This window comes from Chiloscyllium plagiosum, chromosome 31, assembly GCF_004010195.1.
Source record: "Chiloscyllium plagiosum isolate BGI_BamShark_2017 chromosome 31, ASM401019v2, whole genome shotgun sequence".
NCBI classification, from domain to species: Eukaryota; Metazoa; Chordata; class Chondrichthyes; order Orectolobiformes; family Hemiscylliidae; genus Chiloscyllium; species Chiloscyllium plagiosum.
Genome location: NC_057740.1, coordinates 43,755,809 through 43,780,045, shown reverse-complemented (window position 1 = coordinate 43,780,045; position 24,237 = coordinate 43,755,809). Strand labels below are relative to the sequence as shown.

General features: G+C 40.3%; 1 protein-coding gene across 2 annotated transcripts in view; it reads left to right on the top strand.

Annotated features, from left to right (window-relative positions):
• The window catches only part of upf1 (UPF1 RNA helicase and ATPase), a 68,041-nt gene that overhangs the window by 21,808 nt on the left and 21,996 nt on the right, over positions 1-24,237 (top strand). The window contains exons 2-9 of one of the 2 annotated variants that reach the window (XM_043721561.1): positions 4,113-4,255; positions 5,649-5,738; positions 7,782-7,949; positions 10,124-10,304; positions 10,983-11,144; positions 14,695-14,779; positions 15,385-15,483; positions 22,428-22,536. In XM_043721561.1, coding sequence (XP_043577496.1) covers positions 4,113-4,255; positions 5,649-5,738; positions 7,782-7,949; positions 10,124-10,304; positions 10,983-11,144; positions 14,695-14,779; positions 15,385-15,483; positions 22,428-22,536 — 1,037 coding nt within the window. Of the gene's footprint in view, positions 1-4,112; positions 4,256-5,648; positions 5,739-7,781; positions 7,950-10,123; positions 10,305-10,982; positions 11,145-14,694; positions 14,780-15,384; positions 15,493-22,427; positions 22,537-24,237 lie in introns of both variants that reach the window. The other variant, XM_043721560.1, reaches the window with a different exon arrangement.

Below are 24,237 nucleotides of genomic sequence, written 5' to 3'. Positions count from 1 at the left end.
TCCTAAAACCTTCCGTTTTATTTCAAGTGTTGATATGATCTTAGTTGAGACCACATTTTTTTGATTTTTTTAAAGAAAAAAATCTGAAGTCCCAGTTAGTTACTGAAAGAATAAAGCTACATTCCAAGGTTTAAATCTTGTAGTATTTAGTAGTCAAAACAAATATTAAATGCTATTTTGAATAGGTGCCAATACTCTGAAATCTAAAGTCAGTATAAATTCAACATAAATTGATGAGAAAATAGTTTATTATAGTAAACTATAAACATTAAATGTCACTAAGACAAATCTTGCACATTGCCTCTAAGGTCCTGGCATATGTCATCAGTCTCAACCACAAAGTCCTTCAGAATTCTTGTTTTCCTCACTATGAATTTCAACTCCTCTTCCAAGATATACTTCGGTGCCATGTTGAGAGTAGCACCCAACCTGAGTGGTGTAGCTATGGTGTTTACCAAAAATGGTAAACATCTGCAGAAATTCCCCAGTTTTGTTCAGAATGGTCTGAATGGATCCACTGGTGTTATCTTTTAAGTAGTTGTTGATGTGACAGTGTATTTTCCTGTTCTCAATCTGGATCTGTAATCTTTAACTTGAGTGAACTACACTATTGGGATTATCACCTGAGCTTTTATATGCTCACAACTGGTTTGTCTCCCTGATGTTTTTCCCTGGAGGGTTGGAGGCTGAGGGCTAACCTTATAGAGGTTTATAAAATCATGAAAGATCACCACCAATGAGGCTGGCAAAGTAGTAATGAGGAAGCAAAGAAATGGTGGAGGAACTGAATAGGTCCTTTGCATCAGTCCCATACAAGAACTTCAAGAGATTTGGTGGGCAGTGGCTATCACTAAGGAGGATGTGCTTGGGAATCTGAAAGATCTGAAGATGGATACATCACCCAGAGCAGATGGGCTACAGCGTAGAGTTGGAGCATTGCTGGTCTTTCAAGAATCATTGGAGTCAGGGACGGTCACAGGAAAATGGATAATGTAATGCTCCTCTTTAAGAAGGAAGAGAGGCAGAAGACAAACTATAGGCTGGTTAACCTGATCTCTGTTGTTCAGATTTTAGAGTCCATTATTCAGGCTGAGATTGTAGAATACTTGAAGTGCATGGTAAATAGGGCTGAGTCAGCACAGCTTTCTCAAGAGGAGTTCATGCCTTATCTGTTAGATTTCCAGAAGGTATTTGACAAGGTACCCCACAGGGTGTTGCTAAATAGAATGCACCCATGGCGATAGGGCATGGTACTGATAAGGACAGTGGATTGTCTGACTAGCACAAGTCCAGGTCTGTGGACAAAAGTGTCTTTTTTTTTTAGGATGGCAGCCAATGACTAGTGGAGTTGCACGGGTGTCAGTTGGAACCACAACTATTCACAATATGTTTTGATGATCTAGATAAAGGAGCGAAAGATATCATTGCTAAGTTTGCAGATGACACAAATGTGGTGGGACAGGAAGTGTTGAGGAAGTGGCCAGACTGCAGAAGGACTTGACAGGCTCAGAAAGTAAATCAAATCAACTGTACTACCTTCAAGAGTATATTTAATCACTTTTTAAAGTAATCAATTAAATTGGTCAGATAGGATTGCCTGCAAACAAATCTTTGGTGACGTTCCCTGATTAACCCTTGCCTTTCCAAGTATGGATTAGTCCTGTCCTTCAGAACGTATTTGAATAATTTCCCTACCACTGGTATCAAACTGGTCTGTAATTACCAGGCCAAATCTGCTACCCTCCGTGAGCAAACAAACTACATGAGCTATCCTTTAATCATCTGGCACTTCACCTGTGGCCAGCAAATTATTAAATATCTCCACCAGCGCCCCAGCAATCTCCCTGCCTCTCATTGCAACCTGGAATACATCTCATGTCCTGGGGATTCGTGCACCTGTACACCCATTAATATATTTAATGGTTCCTCCTTACAAATTTCAAGATTTTTCAAGAACCTCACCGTCCCAGATGAAATCCCCCCCCCCCCAATAATGACTACTACTTCTGTGAATTCATCTATGACCCCATCCAAATCCACTTGCCGCATGCACAAGTTGGCCCGTGGATTCTAAAGGGTCCCACTTTTCTCTTGTAATTTTCTTTCTTTTAAAAATCTTGGGCTTTCTTGATTCTATCGATCAAAGATATTTTGTGGACCTCCTTGTTCTCCTAATTTACCTTTTAAAGCAATTTCCTGCACTGTCTATACTTTTGAAGCACCTCCCTTATTTTTTAATGCACTCTCCTGACGTGTGCTGTTGCCTTTTTCTTCACAAAACTCTTTATATCCCTTGATGCCCAGAGTTCCCTGAACTACTGCCTTTGTCCTTCACACTGGACTTGAATTCTCAAGTATATACTCTTAAAAGACATTTGTATCACAGACAGACAGACGCACACACAGACACTCCGGCAGATTGACAGGCGCAGCCACAGACACAGTCTGGCAGACTGATGGGCGCGCGCACACGCACAGACCCTCTCATACACTCCCACAGTCACATGCACCCTCTCACAGACTTATAGCCCTTTGGGCACTCACTCACAAACATACAGTCTCTCTCACTCATAAACGCCCCCCCTCCCCCAAACACGTGCACACACGTTTTTTGGGGTAAATTCATACTTGCAGTATTACATTTTATTTTGCTCAGTAACTGCTTGAATCCATGTAAGATTCCGTAAATCCATATTTTAGATTAGAATCCGTCTGAACATTGTGGCACAGGCAGTCTCAGTACAGGACACCTCGCACCTTCAATGCACTTGAGAATGTAACTTTTAAAAAGTTCTGCGATTTAACATATGAAAGAACTGATACCAGCATGTTCACTGCAAAAGATGAGAGACTTTACAAAAAAATCCAAGTTTTTTTAACATATAATTTCAGTTACATCACACTGTAAACTTTTCCTATAAATTCTATGTTTTGGGCTCTTACATTCCATAACCACCTGATGGAGGAGTGCTACGAAAGCTAGTGCTTCCAAATAAACCTGTTGAGCTATAACTTGGTATTGTGATTTTTAACTCATTTCCAAATGTATGCTTACCTGCAAGTAGCTGCTCTCAGTCTGATTGCCGTATCCTAATGATATTGAAATTGTCCTTCCCACCCCCACTTTAGACACTTATCTCTGCACTCTGCTTATCACTTTCCATAATTACTTTTAAACTAAGTGTTATGGCCACTTCCCCAAAAATGCTCGCCAATTGAAACTTTAATCTAATTTTGACAGTATTAGGCAAGAACTTTCAAAAGCTGATTGGGGGCAGATGTTTGCAGGTAATGGGGCAGCTAGAAAATGGAAGCCTTCAAAAATGAGGTAACGAGTCCAGAGACAGTATATTCCTGTGAGAGAGTGAAAGAAAGGGCTGGTAGGTGCAGGGAATGCTGGATGACTAGAGCAATGGAGGTTTTGATTAAGAAAAAGGAAGAATATGACAGGTACAGATGAGATATTGAGTGAATCCCAAGTATAAAGGCAGTAGGACTATACTTAAGAGGGAACTCTGGAGGGCAAAAAGGGAATGTGAGATAGGTTTCGGTGTGGACTTGTTGGGCCGAAGGGCCTGTTTCCACACTGTAATCTAATCTAATATAATCTAAGAATCCCAAGTATAAAGGCAGTAGGACTATACTTAAGAGGGAACTCTGGAGGGCAAAAAGGGAATGTGAGATAGGTTTGGTAAATTAGGGTTAAGGAGAATCCAAAGGATTTTTACAAATACATTAAGGACAAAAGGCTAACTCGGGAGAAAATAGGGCCCCTCAAAGATCAGCAAGGCTTATGTGTGGAGCTGCAGGAGATGGCAGAAATACTAAACAAGTATTTTACATCTGTGGATTCTGGATTAGTGGTGCTGGAAGAGCACAGCAGTTCAGGCAGCATCCAAGGAGCTTCGAAATCGATGTTTCGAGCAAAAGCCCTTCATCAGGGACTACAAAACGAGACTCTGTAACCGTACAGAAAAAGGCCATCAATCCCTTTTTTGATCCACAGATCACCTAAATTCAATACATTGTGAAAGAAGCTCTATATGATGAGAAGATAGATACTTTATTCGCCCTTTTCTGTGTGCTGACAGTAATTGTCAATATTTTAACAGGTGAATGGACCAGATGGGGTTCTCCAGAATGGAGCAATTGATGATGCTGTTGCCAAAGCAAGTCAGTTATTACCAGAACTGAACTTTGAAGAGGATGAAGAAGATACGTACTACACAAAGGATCTTCCTTTGCATGCCTGCAGGTACCATGGTCTGATTACTTATTTAATCTTGAAGGAAGTGAAGTTGGAAGAAGCAGGGCAGCTAAGCCTCTTGGAGAGGAAGTGTAGAAAAAGTGAGACCATAGACTGCATGTCCACAGGTCCCTGAAGGAGGCAGGACAAGAAAAACTGGGTGGGTATTTGGAATTCATTGCACAGCTTGGTGTTTGAGCCAAGAATTCTCAACTCATTTAAAAGGAACCTGGCTTCACACCTGAAGTTCGGTAGCCTGCAAGGCTGCAGTCCAGATACTGAAAATTTTAATCTATTGGATTGCTCATTTATTTAGTTGATGCAGAGGTGATAGGTTACATTTGCCTTTTTGCATGCTGTGCCTTTTTTATAGTTGTCAATTTTATCTGCTTATTGACCTTTCCTCTGTCATTTAACTCTGTACAGTTGCAGAAATGGTCAGTCAGATTCCAATCCATTGCAGTGATCTACTTGACTTGCAGTATATGAAACAGTTGCCTTTGTCTCCTGCTTAGTCTTGACCTCTAGACTTGACAATTCCAATACACTTCTTTCTGGTCTCCCATATTCTATTATCCATAAGCATGAGGTCATCCAAACCACTGCCTGTGTCTTCACTGGCTGCAAATCCCATTCCCCTGCTCACGTCGGCTCACAAATCTACATTGGCTCAGAGTTGAGCAATGTCTTGATTCTAAAATTATCCTTGTCAGAAGACTCCATGGTTTCACCCCTACCAATCTCTCTAATCTTCTCTAGGTTCACAACCTAGGGGGACATGGGGAACAGATACATGGGGCTATCACTTGATGCATGAAAGTCTTGTTAACAGGCTTGTATTCAGTGGCAAAATTTGATGAATAGCTAGTAATTGCACTCCAAACCACTTCCATTTCTAATTTTGCTACCCAATGGGAAACTTAACTATGATTAATATACATGGTGTAAATAAGCATGTCCTCTCTCTTTCACGGGCACTCTCGCCCTCGCATGCGCACTGTCTGAAATTAATCCTGTTGCATTCCATCTCCTGGTTGGGAAAAGCTGCTTGAGCAACATGTCTAATGAATGTTTTCTGCCTGCTGCTGAAATTATGTTCTTGGTCCTTTCCTCCATCTCCTTTTTGTAAAAGGTAATATTCCAAAATAAGTTAGTTGGCTAGAACATGGTACTTAATGTCTCATGGTTCAAGCTCAATCCTCATAAGTTGGGGTGGGCATAGGGACCTAGTATCTCCTTTTGCCTATTGTGATCTGATGGTGTCAGAATATGTGGAGAGCTGTGATTAGCAACCATCAGACAATGAGGATACTACATGACTAGATTCTCCTGAAACCTGGTTTCCCATCAGAATACAAGACGGTGAAAGCTGTTTTCTCCACTCATTCTGTTCTCTTCACAGTTATTGCGGAATTCATGATCCAGCCTGTGTTGTTTACTGCAACACCAGCAAGAAGTGGTTCTGTAATGGCCGTGGAAACACCTCTGGCAGGTAAATGAGGAGTGTTGTGATATTGAACAAATTCTTCAGGGTGACAATAGTTCAGTTGACTGCAGTCTTAACTCAGAGTTTGAAGTATGTGGAATCAGGCCCTGCTTTGATATTAGATTGTACCTTTTGATTTAGGGGATTTTAGGGGATTTCTCTATATTGGATGTGAAACTTCAAACTGAAACTCTACCTGCCTACTCGGAATTATATAAAAGATCCCATGTCATTGTTTGTAAAGGAGCGCTGAATTCCTGGGTGTGCTTGGCAACACTGTTCTCTAAAGCAAAAGCAGATTATGTTGGCCAGTCCATTCACTGCCTGTTGTGTGCAGATTGACGGTGGTAATTGCCAATACAGCATTGACTGAAGTAGAATTGATAGAAATAGTTTTGATTTATTTTCATAAGAATCTTGATGAACTATTTAAATACTTCAACTTAAATCCGGTTCTCTCGTAGACTTGTTAACCTTGCCACACTATTGTTAATTTTTATTCAGCGGTATGGGGTTTTGGAAGTGAGTTTTCTCACTGCATTGTAGCCACACTGTCAAAGCTAGATTCTGTGAACACTGTCTTTGTCTGTTGAATTTTACATTTAAAGATCCTATTTATTTCAGTGGTCCTGCCTCTAATATTGCATTGCATTGTGTAAAGAATAAACTTACAACAGATTTAATTTAATTATTTCTAACAAATAAAACAATTCAACTTCAGTTAAATTTTCATTTCAGGATAAAAGTCCTTGCATTTATATTGTGCCTCACAACAAACTTGTAGTGCTTTACACCAATTTAGTCCATTTTGTAGTGTAGTTACTATTTTACTGTAAGAAGTGAAGGCTGCCAATTTATGTACTACATGCTCCCATAAACAACAGTGATAACAATCAGTCTGTTTTTGTGATTTTGTATCAAGGATAAATATTGACCAGGAAGTTGGGCCTAACTAACCTGGTCCTCTTTGAATAAGTGCCATAGACTCTTTTGCGCTTAACTGAAAGATCAAACTGCTTCAGTTTAAATTCTTGTCCAAAAAATGGCATTTTGTTGGTTATGCATTGAAATGGCCTTGATTTGTGTGTTCTGGAATGGGACTTGAACCCACAACTTTGTGACTCTGAGACAAGAGCAGTGCTAACTGAGCTATTGCAAACACTTGGATAAGTTTGAGCTGCTAATTCATCTGTTCTTATGTGCAGTGTTATTAAAAATGCTGGAAGTTTTTATTGACAGATGTGGATAGTCAGTAAGCTATAGATTGCAGTTGCAAAAGTAGGCATAGCAGAGATAAATATTAAGGATTCATTTTTTTTCATTACAGTGAAAATTTCCTCTTAATGCTAGTGAAATAATGAAGTGAGGAACTCAGTTTTATTCTGTATATCCTACAGCTGTGGTGTTACTGGCATGCAATGCTGCTAAGCACAGAGTAATTCGCTAAACTCTCCTTCTGTGCCAAACCTATTATAGCAAGTCTCGTATCTTTTTAAATGTTTGTGAAATGTACTTGAAAGCATCTTTTTGTGTCAGTCTGCCTGTAGTAGAATTCTTAACTCTTAAATTCATGAATTGAAGATGAGCTCTCAACTTAAGAGGTAATCCAGGCTGACGCTTCAGTGCAGTAATGAGGAATGCTGCACTATTGGAGGTGCTGTTATTTTGAAGAGCTGCAAAATTTCCTGCCAATTCAGATGGATGTAATAATTCCATGACACTTTTCAAAGATAGGTAGAGTTTTTCCTAGTATCCTGGACAATATTTATCCATCAACATAATCAGAAGCAGTTTTTAAACTCATTAAAATGTTGCTATTTTCAGTTTGCCCTCAAAAACTGTTATACTTCTGAAATATTGATAGCTATGAAGTCTTTTGGGATGCTCTCAGACAGGAAAGACATCATATTTGTTAAAATTAATTTCTCTTGTCCAAATGAAGCACCAGTATTGGCCTTTTTAACTGTTAGCTGGGTGAGGGCTCATCTTTAATTTTCAAGTAGCCTAGATTTCCTTTGGTTTCATCTTCCCTTTGATTTGATCTTGCAGCCATATTGTAAATCATCTGGTGAGAGCCAAGTGCAAGGAAGTGACTCTTCACAAAGATGGGCCATTGGGAGAGACTGTCCTGGAGTGTTACAATTGCGGTTGCAGGAACGTGTTCCTCCTGGGTTTCATCCCTGCTAAGGCTGACTCTGTGGTGGTGCTCCTATGCAGGTGAGTCAGTTTGATCTGAAGCTACAAATACCTATGGTTAATATATATTGTGATGGCTAATCTACAGAGACAAAGAATGCTCAGAGAGTCAGATTAGTTAAGCATGACATTAAAAGATCATTTTAGAGATATTAAAACTGCACTTTTAATTTTTTAAGAGAAATATAGGAATAACTAATACTGAGGAATAAAGCCCCTTGTCAGGGTAATCATATCTCCACTTTCAGAATAGTACAGAGGCGAAATAGGAGGCACTGATGCATATACTAAATATAGTAGGAAAAAGTGTAATGTTAGAGGACTCCTAGATACCTAATCTACATTCAAGAGAATGTGCCCAGAGAAGGATGTGCCACACAGTTTCATATTGATGGTGGATAAAGTAATGGAATCACTTCTTATATTTAGGTTTGAATAAGGAATACACAGAAATCAAAAACACAATCTATATTTGAAACGGGTTTCAAAAGGGTTAGTTTTACTGAACCAACCTAATTTAATTCTTTGAGATAATAGAGAAGGGTAATTTTTTTCAGCATTTTCAAAATATGTTCAATAAGTAACCACATATAATAATACATTAATGAAGAAAGTGAAGATATATTGAGTTAGGGATCGAATGGTAAAATGCATAACTAGCTGGCTGATGAGACAGTGTGCAGAAAGTAAAGTGTGTTCTATGCCAGAAAGTTAGGGGTTACCCTAAAGGATCAGTGCTGAACCATTGTTCATGATTTACGGTGCAAAACAATTACTAAATTTTTGGATGCTACCAAATAATTAACACTAAGGAGGAATGCAGTCGCTATAAGAAGGCATGAAAAGACTTTGCAAATGGGTATGGAATTAGCAAATGTGTTTCAACACTTAAGATATTTCAAAAGCAGAATTTCAGATGTGAGAAAGATCCAGCAGGGCTGACAACATATGGTATTTGAAGAAAATAAAAGTAACACAAAATTGATGGTATTTTCATCAGATCTAAATCAGTTTAAAATTTCCTGTGTTTTAAGAAATTGTACAGCAAGCAAAAGGAGTGAGAATTAAAGGAAAGGTTGCAATATGGTAGAAGAGAGATCAAGTGACCAAGAGGGGTGGTGATGAAAGGCAATCAGATTGTAATTAGATAAGTAGAAAAACAAAATGTGCTTCCAAGGGATGTGTAAGTGGGGAAGAAAAAAATCTTCAGCTTTCCAAAACAAAACAAAACAAATAATGGGACAAATGTTATCACACAAAATTGTTCAATTTGAGTCTGGAAGACTTGTCAAGTGTCTTGTTGAAAGATGTTAACGTTAAGCTCCAGTGGAATAGTGTAAGAGGCTGAAGATAAAGGTGGGAGTGGGATGGAGGATTAAAATAGGCTACCAGGGCTCAAGGTATCAGTTGCAGGCTCAAAAGAGTTATTCTGTAAAACATTTACACAAACTGATCTCCCTAGTAGAAACTGCATTGTGTGCAATAATTGCAGTACATTAATACTAAATTGCTGTTTCCCCGGCCTGTCCTACCCTGTCACCTATAACTGCAAATCACAATTGTACATCTACATCTCCAGAATTAGTTTAGTACTATCAGTTCTTTTGTCAAATATGTGCATTTCTATGGCCACCTTATGGAAGCTTATTAGTGGAGGTAGAGACAAATAGAGCAAATTTCCTCATTTTTGAAAAAATACTGAAAATTAATTTTTTTCAATCAACCTGTTCTCATACGTTGCCCACATTCCTGGAACAAGTGGGACTTGAATCCAAACATTCTGGTCAGGTAAGGATATTATCACCGCTCCACAAGAGCACCTGCCGGCAGTTGGCTCAAGCAATATTTGATAATGTGGCTGCACAAACTCATCTCATCTGAAACATTAATGTTGTATTGTTATTGGGCAATAGAATTCCTCTTAACCCCATTTTGTGCAAGAGGGACTAATGAAACAATAAGTGAAACATAGTGTCAACTTAGAATTTGAGTAGTCAGTGGGTGGCAAGCCCATCAAAATAGTACTCACAACAGTAGTGTTGGTTTAATGTTGCAGCAATAAATTTAAATTTTGGTCATTGTGAAAGTCTGCTTTAATTTAATCCAACCCACTTCTAGGAGATTTATAATGTGACTCTTGTTCTGTGCCTTTTAAAAGAAGCAATTTGACATTGTGGACAATTACTTTTCTTCAGACAGCCATGTGCCAGTCAGAGCAGCCTGAAAGATATCAACTGGGATAGTTCACAGTGGCAACCACTAATCCAGGATCGTTGCTTTCTGTCTTGGTTGGTAAAGATACCTTCAGAGCAGGAACAATTGCGAGCCCGTCAGATCACTGCACAGCAGATCAACAAATTGGAGGAGCTCTGGAAGGTACGTATTGCATAATGGACAAATTAATACCAACTGGCTGCAGTCTAATACGAAAAGGAAATGTGTGATATCGGAACCAGAGCACTCGGGTGAAGTGCTCTTACTCCAAGTAAGTTACACAGCTGTCAAACCTGTCATTAGAGCTTTAACCTGTTGTCTTGCATACCGGAAGAGCTGGCAACCGTCCTGCAAACTGTTTTGCCCGATTTCTAAGTCACTTGAATGGTATTGCCAGTGTGTCCTTTATGCTGTGACTCTGACTGTTGTAGAATCATGTCCAAGGGCAGCAGCTGGGTTATCTCTCAGAAGCACATTTTGTTAGAAGAGTTATTTGTACATAGTCTGCTCATTCAGCTTCTGGTGCTCAGGGTGAGCATAGAGGATGCTGACTGTGCATTAATTTTCATTTAACAAACTGATGGTATATGTGACATATTAAAAGAAAAAAACATCTTGAATATTTGTAGATCATGCCATATTTATGTACCACTACACGACTGGGAATATGTTGCAATATTATGTCATTGTGCCATTACTCCGTGTTAATCGCAAATTTACTGTATTTATTGTATTAGTTTGATTAGAAATTGAAATGTCAAAATCTAAAATTATATGTGTAAGGTTTCCAATCCCCTCCTTAATGCCGTCTTTAATGTAGTTATGTAATGTCTGTTTTAGGATAATCCTTCTGCTACCCTTGAAGACTTGGAGAAGCCTGGAGTGGATGAAGAGCCTCAGCATGTACTGCTTCGTTACGAGGATGCTTATCAATACCAGAACATCTTCGGTCCACTGGTCAAGCTGGAGGCTGACTATGACAAAAAGCTAAAGGAATCGCAGGTATTGTGTAGAGTGGACCTCTGCTCAAAGTGTAGCTTTTGCATATATTCCTTTTATCTTTAATAGTACTACACTTAAATCTTTCAAGACTTTGTCTCTGTGAAAGTGTCTGGCAACTGAGGAATCTGGAAAATGTTCCTTCCGTGCACACTGAATTGACCCAGTGAATCATTGAACCAAATAGATCAGTGGCTTTGGGGTTACTTCTTGCTGACAAAACCACTTGGGTCTGTTTGGTAGGACAGTGCTCTCTCAGCTCATCAGTCCTGTGGACAAAGGTATTATAAAACACAGAAGGAGTCCATTGGTCTATCTTGTCCATGTCGGCCCAGAGACACTGTGTCCTTTCTCATCCCATCTTACTGCACACAGCCCATAGGTCTGCAGCCTAAAGCCACTTAAGTATCTTTTAAAGAGTTTAGGGTCCACCACCATCTCAGGCAGTGAATTCCAGACATCTACCACCCTCTGTTTTTTAAAAACAAAAAGGGTTATACTACTCTGTACACTACACTGTCAGTTTTTGTTTTGTCTGCACATTTCCCAGTTGTGTTCTCCACTTTCAAGTCCAAATCATTAATGTATAAAGCAACAGGGATCTGAACACAGCCTTGCGGAATGCCGCTTGAAACTGCTTTCTATTTGCCTGGGCAACCATCGACCATTCTGGATCAGTGGTGCTGAAAGAGCACAGCCATTCAGGCAGCATCCGACGAGCAGCAAAATCGACGTTTCGGGCAAAAGCCCTTCATCAGGAATAAAGGCAGAGAGCCTGAAGCGTGGAGAGATAAGCTGGTGGGAGTGGGGAGAAAGTAGCATAGAGTAGCATAGAGTAGCTTCAGGGCAGAGGAAATGACCTGGGACAATTACTCTTTGTTTCCTTTTGCTACTTCAACTTTGAATTCAATTTGACACATTACCCTGTATTCCATGGGCTTTTACTTTATTGACCTATCTGCCATGTGGGACCTTGTCAAATGCCTTATTAAAATCCATGCAGACAACATCCACTGTACTATCCTCGTTGATCCTCCTTGTCACTTCAGAGGATTCAATCAAATTTGTAAGTCATGCTGAGTATTCCTGACTAGTCCATGTCTGTCTAAGTGGGAGTTTATCCAGTCTCTCAGGGTTGCTTCTAACAATTTGCCCACCACTGAAATAAGACTTAACTGGCCTATAATTGTTTGGCATTTTCTTTGTACGCTTGTTAAGCCATGGGACCATAGTTGCATTTCTGCAGTCCTCCGGCACCTCATCTGTGTCGAGTGAAGATTGCAAAATAATCCTCCGAGCATTTGCTATTTCCTCCTTGACCACTTTCAGCATCCTAGGGAGCAATCCATCCAGCCCTGGTGACTTATTAATTTTCAAGGATTCCATCTCCCCTTAAAAAAAAATCTCTCATTATGATTATTTTATCCATGGTTTCACATTGCTATTCTTGGATTACTATATCCACATCATACCTTTCCTTTGTGACAAAAATTAACTTAACATTCTTCCTATAAGCTTTGCAGCTTCATACAAGATCCCTCCTTCATCTGTGTCCCACTTTTTCCTTAACTATTTTTGTTTTTTATTTCCTAGTTTAAAAAAGCTTTGGGTTTTTCTTTCTTGCTTGTTAATTTTATTTTCATGACCTCTCTTTGATTTCCTTATTTCTTTATTTTTCTTGATCCCTGTACTTTCTGTATTCTTCTAGGCTATCTGTAGGGTTGAGTTTTTTGTGACTGGCATAAGCTTTCTTTTTCTGTTTAATCTTTACCTGCATTTTTCTGTGGCCAGCCCTGGGGGTCTACATTTGGCAGTATCATTCTTATGTTTGGAGGGAACATGTCTGCTTTGTGCTCTGAGGATCTCAGTTCTTAGTGGTCTTTGATTTATCCTTTAGTAGTCCTGTCCAGTCCACCTTATCCAATTCACTTTTCAGTTTTGTAAAATTCGCTTTTCCCCAGTTATAAGCTTTTACTTCTGATTTACCTTTGTCCTTTTCCATAATAATGATAGATCGAAACAAATTATGGTCACTATCCCCATTATGGTCACCTGGTCACCCACTGTCACTTTACCCCCTATCCTATCTTCATTTCCTAAAACTAAATCAAAATTGCATCTCGTTGTTTAAAAAGGTTTTCTTGGACATAGTACATTAATTTTTCACTCACTGCCCCTTATATTGTTTGAAACCGGTTGATATTCGTATAGCTAAAAGTCTCCTGCTATTAATGCCCTCTTATTGGGCAGCGGTTAGCACTGTTGTCTCTCAGCATCTGGGACCTGCTTTCAATTCCAGCCTTGGGTGACTGTGTAGAGTTTACGTGTTCCCCATGTCTGTGGGGTTTCTCTGGTTTCCTTCCGCCATCCAAACATATGCAGCTTAGATGGGTTTGCCTTGGTAACAGTGTCCGTCGTGTTTAGGAATGGGCAGGGTAGGTGATTATTCATAATGAAAACAAGATTTACTGGGTTTAGGGTAGGGGACTGGGTCTGAGTGGGATGCTCTTCAGTGGGTCGGTGCAGACTTGATGGGCCAGTGGTCTCTTTCTGTACTGAAGGAATTCTGTAATTCCATAATTACTCCAATGGGCAAAAATCTCGTTCTTCTATCTCCGTCCCATTATTTGAGGGTCCCAAATACCCCCTTAATAGTATCATTGCCCCTTTTTTCATTTCTAAACTCAACTGACAAAGCCTCGTTTGTTAACTCCCATAGTATGTCATCTCTTAGATGGATTGCATTATCTTCAGTCTGAGTAACTTGGTTGGATGGAACAATATCTAGTTCATCGCCTTGAGAGGACTTAGAATTTTCACTTCTCTTCCTTCTTCCTATAATCTTCCCCTTTCAATAAATGACGCTGATGTTTGAAGTCACTTTCCAAAATAAGCATTTTTTTCATCCTTCCTTGGTGAGAGCACTCCCGGAGCCCAAGAATTCTGATACATTTAAATTTGGGCTTGTGCAGATGGAATAATGAGGGCTGAATAGACTTGGTTACATCAGCATTATTACGTAGGGGGAAATTATGGTTGATCAGTGCAAAAGTGATAATGATACTGGATTGTTTATACCAGTACTGGTACCAAAATTGAAGCAACAACTTGTGGTGGTACTCCAATGTATTTAGCCTTCCCTTTGTCAAACCAAAACAATTGGTTCTACATGCATTGTGTTTTTAATTTCCACTTTTTAAATAGAACAGTGATTACTTGTCTGAGAAAAGGACAGGATTTCACCTTCCATTGTAAGTAGTTCCCTATAACCCCAATGTTATTGTTTCCAGAAAACTAACTGAAATGTCAGCATTATTCCCTCGAATTCTCAAATAGCTGACTTCCACAGCCTGTGTCACCACCCATCTGTGTATACAAACGTTTAAAAATGTCATGTGAAGATTAGAGAGCATGTGTTTCTCTTTGTGTTTAAGTATGATTGAACTGTCTCTTTATTAAGAGTGAATAATCTAACTACTTTACTCATGTTATCCAGCTAAATTATCTTGCAGCTTGAACCAGTAAATGAGTTTAATTGTTTTTGTAATTTTAGACTCAGGACAATATCACTGTAAGATGGGATCTGGGTCTGAACAAGAAAAGGATTGCATACTTCACCTTGCCTAAGACGGACTCTGGTAAATAGCACCAATTTACATTATTTTAAATTAAAAATACAGTTTGGTACATTGGCACAACAATTTCAGACTTAATTGAAGGTGGTGACAAAGGAATGCAGGGTGTAGTGCTATTTACTTCAGGAATTGGCAAGTCTCAACAAATTAAATGACAAACCGCTGTCTGGTTATCACTGATGGGTAAATCTAAATCATGGTGCAGCCGTCATTCTCTTTGTGCACAGAAACAAAATAACAGGCTCAATAAATGAAGTATGTATACATTGATACATTGTAGGAAGAGTTTTCATTGTGTATAAACAGATTTTACACGAGAGAGCTGCAAAGCTGAATGTTTTGTATCTCTGTAAAAGTGACATTGCCAGACAGTAAATAGCTCAGTCTGAGAACAGTGGAAAGGAACAATTAGAACTTATACAATTGGTCTCACAGTACCTCATTTCTGATGCATCCATCACCGACAAAAACATTCCAGTTCTGCATCAGAATGATGGGTTGATTAGCACTGTATTGGAGCAGCATGCAAATAGATTTTGGACAGTTTCAAATTCTATTATTGTGCCATGTATTGTCATAATTTGGCTATTTTCATTCTTGTTCTTAAGACATGCGCCTGATGCAGGGTGATGAAATCTGTCTGCGCTACAAGGGTGACCTGGCTCCTCTTTGGAAAGGGATCGGCCACGTGATCAAAGTCCCGGACAGTATCCTTTGTATCTTGCTAATTAAACCAATGGCAATTGTACAGATGAAGAGTCTCCAGTGTTTGTATATAAATAATAAGGGCAGCTTTGCTGTGCGCACCTTACTATGCAACTACTGCACTCTTACTTGCTTGCTTCTGCATGTGATGTTAGACAGAGGCCCTATTTCTTTGTTCATGGGCATAAAAGAAGCTCTATGTCCGTGGGAGCAGATTCAGTTTATAAAAGGAAGTTGTCAAATATATCACTGATAAATATTAAAGTCATTTTGACAAGCTTGATAAAAGAAGGTTTGTAGAGTTTAGCAGGAAGTGATCAGCTGACTTTCAAAGAGCCAGTGCAGGCATGATTGGTTGAATGATCAGCTTCTGTATCAAAGATTTTCGAGAGAATGGAGAAATGGAATTTTTCCTTTCCCCCTCAGTCTCCTGAATAAAGTATTATCTGACTAAAGCAGATTGTTTGTTTATAATAATGCTATTTCAGGGACTTTCCTTTTTTGAAAACATTGTTTGAGTGCTTTAGGTTATGGAAAGCTCTTAAAAATGTAAGTTCTTTACTTGCTTTGAATGTCAGTCATCAGTGCTTAACACTGCCATTTCCAAATTTTGCCTCTGAGGTGATAGGCGATATTTCAGTAATTGGTATTAGTTCATTCTAGCATTGAAATTGCACACTGAAATATGACTGCCACACCAACTAGTTTTTAGATTAGATTACTTAATGTGGAAACAGGCCCTTCGGCCCAACAAGTCTGCACCGACCTGCCGAAGCGCAACCCACCCAGACCCATTCCCCTACATTTACCCTTTCACCTAACACTACGGGCAGTTTAGCATGGCCACTTCACCTAACCTGCACATCTTTGGACTGTGGGAGGAAACCGGAGCACCCGGAGGAAACCCATGCAGACATGGGGAGAATGTGCAAACTCCACACAGTCAGTCGCCTGAGGCAAGAATTGAACCCAGGTCTCTGGCACTGTGAGGCAGCAGTGCTAACCACTGTGCCACCATGCTGGTGTTTATCAGATTTGTTTGCACTTGGTTAAGTCACTGTTCCCAAATGCCATTGTCCTCTTTGTTTGTTCGATGTATCTAACCTGTTCTAACAAGGCCTCAGTTTTGGTGTTCTCAACATCTCTGATCTTCAAAATAAATTCCCACAGTTCACAAGTTTATTTTTAACATGGCTGTCTCTCTGAACATTGAATCATTGTATTTTTTTCTCTTTGATTTATCAAAACAATTTGGTAAATTTTGGAAGGGACCCAAAACTACCAAATTTCAGGGAAGTTATTCTTCAATCAATAACAGTAAACCTGCGTTATAAAGAGAATATGAAATGCAAGCTTGAAGTGGTAACTTGCCTTGTGCATGCACCATGACAAGGCAATGACCAACCAGAGTTCACTCAATAAGTACCCTTTTCTTATGTGATATAAAATTTGTTATTCTCTTGGTATTTTTGCATCTGTCCTGATGGGTATAAGATGAAAAGATTCGACAGGGTGCCTCTTTTACAAACAATACATAACAGACATTGCTTGTCATCTGCTTTTTTGTCCATTCCATCATTTCATCAACATTCTCCTCCAGCTTCCTTCAGTCATTTTTTTAAATTCAGTATAACATAATTTGAGTATTTGCAAATTGGCCTACTCCTAGTCCTATGTCAGAATCATTGATGTAAACAGCACTGAAGTAGCCTCAGAACAGAATCCGTAGGGGACCAAAGCCCGCTCTTGAAACCCTAACTTACATTTTCCTCCTTTTCAAACGTTTTAAAAATTCACTCATGGCTGACCAGCATTTATTGCCTATATCTAGTTGCAGTCTGGTAAAAACAATAATTGCAGATGCTGGAAACCAGACACTGGAGTAGTGTGGTGCTGGAAAAGCACAACAGTTCAGGCAGCATCCGAGGAGCAGGAAAATCGACGTTTCGGGCAAAAGCCCTTCGGGAAGGGCTTTTGCCCGAAACATCGACTTTCTAGTTGCAGTCTGCATACTGTGGGATGACCTACAATGCCCTGAGGGACGGAATTCCAGGATTTTAATTCCGTGACCGTGAAGGAACAACAAATTTCCATGTCGGGTTTGGTGAGTAGCTTGGCAGGGAACATGCAGGTGGCAGTTTTCCTGTGTATCTGCTGCTCTTGTCCTTCGAGATGGTTGTGGATATGAAAATTGCTGTCTAAGGATCCTTGGTGAATTCCTGCAGCACGTTTTGAATATGGCACACACTGCTGCTACTGAGCATCAGTGATGCTGGAAGTTTTTTTTGTTGATGTAGTGCCACTTTGTCCTAGATTGTGTCAAGCTTCTTGTGTTCTTGGAGTTGGACCCATCCAAGCCAGTGGGGAATATTTCATCACACTACTGACTTTTGCCTTGTAGTTGATGGAGAGGTTTCGGGAGTCAGTTAGGGAGTTACTTATAGAGTTATAGAGGTGAACAGCACGGAAACAGACCAGTTGGTCCAACTCGTTCATGCCGACCAGATATCCCAACCCCAGCTAGTCCCATCTGCCAGCACCCGCCCCATATATCTTTCCAAACCATTCCTATTCATATACCCATCCAGACGCCTTTTAAATATTGTAATTGTACTAGTCTCCACCACTTTCTCTGGCAGCTCATTCCATACACTTGCCACCCTCTATGAAAAAATTGCCCCTTGTGTCTCTTTTATATCTTTCCCCTTTCACCCTAAACCTATGCCCTCTAGTTTTGAACTCCCCCACACCAGGGAAGAGACTTTGTCTATTTATCCTATCCGTGGCCCTCCTGATTTTGTAAACCTCTATAAGGTCATCCCTCAGCCTCCGATGCACCAGGGAAAACAGCCCCAGCCTGTTGAGCCTCTCCCTATAGCTCAAATCCTCCAATCCTGGCAACATCCTTGTAAATCCTTTCTGAACCTTTTCACGTTTCACAACATCCTTCCGATAAGTAGGAGACCAGAATTGCACGCAGTATTCCAAAGGTGGCCTAACCAATGTCGTATATAGCCGTAACATGACTTCCCAACTCCTGTACTCAATACTTTGACCAATAAAGGAAACTATACCAAATGCCTTCTTCACTATCCTATCTACTTGCGACTCTACTTTCAAGGAGCTATGAACTTGCACTCCAAGGTCTCTTTGTTCTCAAACACTCCTTAGGACCTTACCATTAAGTTTATAAGTCCTGTTAAAATTGCTTTCCCAAAATGCAGCACCTCTCATTTATCTAAATTAAACTCCATCTGCCACTCCACAGCCCATTGGCCCATCTGATCAAGATCCCGTTGTAATCTGATGTAACGTTCTTCACTATCCACTACACCTCCAATTTTGGTGTCATCTGCAAACTTACTAACTGTACCTCTTATGCTCGCATCCAAATCATTTATATAAATGACAAAAAGTAGAGGGCCCAGCATCGATCCTTGTGGCACTCCACTGGTCACGGCCTCCAATCTGAAAAAAACCCTCCACCACCACCCTCTTGTCTTCTACCTTTGAGCCAGTTCTGCAACCCTCCACCACCACCCTCTTGTCTTCTACCTTTGAGCCAGTTCTGCATCCAAATAGCTAGTCCTCCCCTTATTCCATGAGATCTAATCTTGCTAACCAGTCTCCCATGGGGAACCTTGTCAAACCACTTACTGAGGTCAATATAGATCACATCTACCTCTCTGCCCTCATCAATCCTCTTTGTTGCTACTTCAGAAAACTCAATCAAGTTTGTGCGACATGATTTCCCACGCACAAAGCCATGTTGACTATCCCTAATCAGTCCTTGCCTTTCCCAATACATGTGCATCCTGTCCTTCAGGATTCCCTCCAACAACTTGCCCACCACTGACATCAGGCTCACTGGTCTATAGTTCCCTGGCTTGTCTTTACTGCCCTTCTTAAAGAGTAGCACTATGTTAGCCAACCTCCAGTCTTCCAGCAACTTGCCTATGACTATCGATACAAATATCTCGGCAAGGTGCCCAGCAATCACATCTCTAGCTTCCCACAGAGTTCTCCACACCAGATCAGGTCCTGGGATTTATCCACTTTTGTGTTTCAAGACATCCAGCACATCTGTGTAATATAGGCACTTTTCAAGATGTCACTATGTCATTTCCCGACATTCTGTATGTTCCATTTCCACAGTAAACACTGATGCAAAATATCTGTTTAGTATGTCGCCCATCTCCTGCAGCTCCACACAAAGGCCGCCTTGCTGATCTTTGAGGGGCCCTATTCTTCCCTAGTTACCATTTGTAAAAACTCTTTGGATTCTCTTTAACTCTGTTTGCCAAAGCTATCTTGTGTCCCTTTTTGCCCTCCTGTTTTCTCTCTTAAGTATACTCCTACTGTATTTATACACTTCTAAGGATTCATTTGATCTATCTTGTCTATACCTGTCATATGCTTCCTTTTTCTTAACCAAACCCTCAATTTCTTTAGTCATCCAGCATTCCCTACACCTACCAGCCTTTCCTTTCACCCTATCAGGAATATTGTCACTGGGCTCTCATTGTCTTGTTTCTGAAGTCTTCCCATTTCCAGCCACATTTATGTTTACCTGCGCACATCTGCCCCCAGTCAGCTTTTGAAAGTTCTTGCTAAATACTCAACACAGTATTCCCAGTCTCTGACCTGTTTTTGTAGCCACTGTATTTATATAGTGAATCAGTTCACTTTCTGGTCAATAGTAGCCCCAAGGATGTTTTTGGTGGGGGATTCAATTATGGTAACACCATTGAATGCTAAAGTGTGGTGGATAGATTGTCTCTGATTGGAGATGGTCATTGCCTGGCAGTTGTTGAGAATATTCCTTGGCACTTGTCAACCCAACCCTTAATATTATCCAGATCTTGTTGCATTTGAGCATGGATTGTTTCAATATCTGAAGTCACAAATGGTGCTAAATATTGTGCACATCACTACCTCTGGCCTAATGATGGAGGGAAGATCATTGATGAAGTAGCTGAAGATGGTTGGGCAACACAACCCTGAGGAACTCCTGCAGAGATGTCCTGGAGCTCAGATGACTGACCTCCAACAACATGGTCAACTCTCCTATATGCCAAGTATGACTCCAACAAGTGAAGAGTTTATCCCCAATACCCATTGAACCCAGTTGTGCTAAGGCTCCTTTATGCCACAGACAGTCAAATGTCGCCTTGATGTCGAGGGCTGTCACTCTCACCTCATCTCTGGAATTCAACTCTTTTGTCCATATTGAACCATGGCTGTAATGAGGTCAGGAGCTGAGTGGGGTCCCTGGTGGAACTCACTGTGTATTACTGAGTAGGTACTGCTTGATGGTGTTGATGGCACCTTCTCACCATTTTACTGATGATAGAGAATCAACTGATGGGTCAGTACTTGGCTGGGTTGGATTTGTCCTGTTTTTTGTGTACAGGAGATACCTGGGCAATTTTCCACATTGTTGTGTAGGTGCCAGGGTTGTAACTGTACTTGACGAGCTTGCCGAGGGGAGTGGTAAGATCTGGAGCACAAATCTTCAGTACTATTGCTGGAAAGTTGTCAGAGTCCATGGCCTTTGCATTATCCAGTATCTCCAACTATTTCTTGATCTCACGTGGAGTGAGTTGAATTAACGGAGGGTGGTATCTAATGCTGAGGACCAGTGGAGGATGCTGAGCTGGATCATCCATTTGGCATTTCTGGCTGAAGATCACTGTGAAAGATTCAGCTCATCTTATGCACAGATGTGTGGGCTGTTTCATCATTGAAGGGATGGGATTGTTTGTGGAGCTGCCACTTCCACTGAGTTGTTGAATTGTCCACCACTAATCATGACTGGATGTTGCAGGACTACAGAGCTTAGATCTGTTTATTGTGGGATAGTCTAAGTCTCTTTCTACCACTTGTTGATTATGCTGTTTGTCTGGAGTAAGTATTGAGGACTTTCTCAGGGCAACTTCCTCCTGATTGTATATCACGGTCACCACCTGTGCTGGGTCTGTTCTGCCAATGGAACAGGACGTATCTAGGGATGATGATTATGGTGTCTGGGACATTTTTCATCCTTTTTTCTAAATAATTCCCTGTACTTTCCCCTTAGCTTGCAAGTTTTTTCCTTTTCAAGTAGTTACTCAGTTTTCACTTGAAATGTGCTATTGAATCTGCTTCTACTGCCCTTCAAGACTGCATTGCGCAACTTGTAACATTGGGATTTTCTCCATGGCTTGTTTTGCCACTTTTCTTAATTCTGTGCCCTCTGATTACAGACCTTGCTGCCAGGAAGAACAGTTCCTTGATTATTTTCCAAACACTGTTTGTATTTCTGGCACATATTAAGTCACCCCTGAACTTTCTTTGCTCCAAGATAGCAATCTTAATTTCCAGTCTCTCAACGTAACATTATTTACTGAAGGTAACATTCTTCCTTTTAAAAACTGATGTTTGGTCATCTTCCAGTCCTCTGGCGTGTCTTGATTCTTAGCACCTTGAGGTACCATTTCTTGGGCCTTCATTGTTACTTCTCCTTATTGCCCTCCTCTTACAGTACCAATGTTGCTGCTTTTTCCTTAGGGAAATATTAATGCATTTACTGACTTCTCTAAACCATTGATTTATCATTGTTTCATGTTGCATTTAACCAGTTTATGGCGTAGCTCCTTTTTAATTTCCTTTGCTGTAGTTGTCTTCCTAATCAAAGGGCGGGCCTGACTGTCCTTTAGGACAAGTTTGAGGGTTCGGGAGATGAAAAATTATCCTCTTTAAATATTTGAATTTACAAGTCTTTTTTAAAGTTAACACCAAAAACTGGAAATGCAGGTTAAGAGTGCAACTAGTTCATTTGACCTGCTGTGACAGTTTTAAGTGCGATATATATTTGTTTAAAACATAATTTAGATAATTCTAGAATGCAATTGTACGGCCTGACTCAGCTCAGGCTAAGCGTTATGTCTCTAACTGATCTGTGTAGATTATGGGGATGAGATCGCTATTGAATTGCGCAGCAGTGTTGGAGCTCCAGTTGAAGTAACCCACAACTTCCAGGTGGATTTTGTCTGGAAATCAACTTCATTTGACAGGTAAGTTGCTAATTTGTCCAACTTTGCCCTTTTTTAAATATGTAGCTTTATCAGCTTTTTATTTTCTGGGGTGTAGGTTTGCTCGCTGAGCTGTAGGGTTTGATATCCAGACGTTTCATTACCTGGCTAGGTAACATCATCAGTGGCAACCTCCAAGTGAAGTGAAGCTGTTGTCTCCTGCTTTCTATTTATATCTGTTTTAATTTCTGTCTAAATGATGTTGGCAATATTGACAGTGTCAGGCCCATCCACTTTTTAAAAAAAGGCCAAGTGGAAGAATGCAGATTGGCTCATGTTTTGATCAATCCAACAATTCCATTTCACATTCCCAGCAATCCAGGACATTGTAATGTTGATACAACAATTTCTTAGCATGTGCCTGATTTCTAGAAAGGAATTTGGCTATTCTTAACAAAGGTTAAAATTAAATATTGTAGGTATAACTATTACCCACTTAAAAGGGATGCTGCATCTGGAGTTCAATAACAGGAAGCTGTCCTGTAGCATAGAAGGAGGCTATTTGACACACCCCGCTTGTTCATGAGGTACAAATTGATCTAATTTTCCTCTTGTAAACTTGCAAATTTCCCATTTTTATGTGAACTCCAGTGACCTAATTTTCAAAATAGGAATGATTCTCAAGTATTCAGGTGCTATTGAATGCAATAACAATATTAATGTTAATGCTTGTGATGTTGTGTGCAGAATGTCTATTGTTGCACAAGTGTAACATTTGAGTGTAAAATAGATTTGAAACTGAGAAAAAGGGAATCTGTGTGGAACAATCCAGGAAATAAGTAGTAGTTATTCTCTCTGTGACATGCCTTAACTGATCCACATAATGGATCAGCCCATGGTATCAGAATCTGTTAGCTCAGCTGCTGTTTGAAAGGCTTGTCTATTTATTCCAGTGACAGGGCAACGTATACATAGTGAACTTCTAGATTTTTCATCTTACTAGAATTTAAACAATATCTGTTAGCCATCCGATCTTTATCTTTCCGTTCTTTGTGGGAAATGCCCTCCCTTTCAGATGCTTACTGTCATTTTAATATTCCTGTGACCTGAGCACACTCTGTGGTATAAGTGAAACATCACTTGAATGCATTCTTTTCCCTTCTCCCACGACAAATTGCATTTAAAAAAATTTGCTATTATCGTACTTCCCCTGACCAAAATTTCAAAGGCCATCTTGCTGATCTTTGAGGGGCCTTACTCAGTCTCCAGTCTTCCGGCACCTCACCTGTGAGTATCGATGATAAAAATATCTCCATAAGACGCCCAGCAATCACTTCACTGGCTTCCCACAGAGTTCTAGGGTACACCAATCGGTTCCTGGATACTTATCCACTTTTATGCATTTCCAGACATCCAGCACTTCCTCCTCTGTAATATGGACATTTTTCAAGATGTCTCTATCTATTTCCCTACAGTCTATATCTTCCATATCCCTTTCCACAGTAAATACTGATGCAAAATACTGACGGGCGGCACGGTGGCACAGTGGTTAGCACTGCTGCCTCGCAGCGCCAGAGACCCGGGTTCAATTCCCGACTCAGGCGACTGACTGTGTGGAGTTTGCACGTTCTCCCCGTGTCTGCGTGGGTTTCCTCCGGGGGCTCCGGTTTCCTCCCACAGTCCAAAGATGTGCAAGTCAGGTGAATTGGCCATGCTAAATTGCCCGTAGTGTTAGGTAAAGGG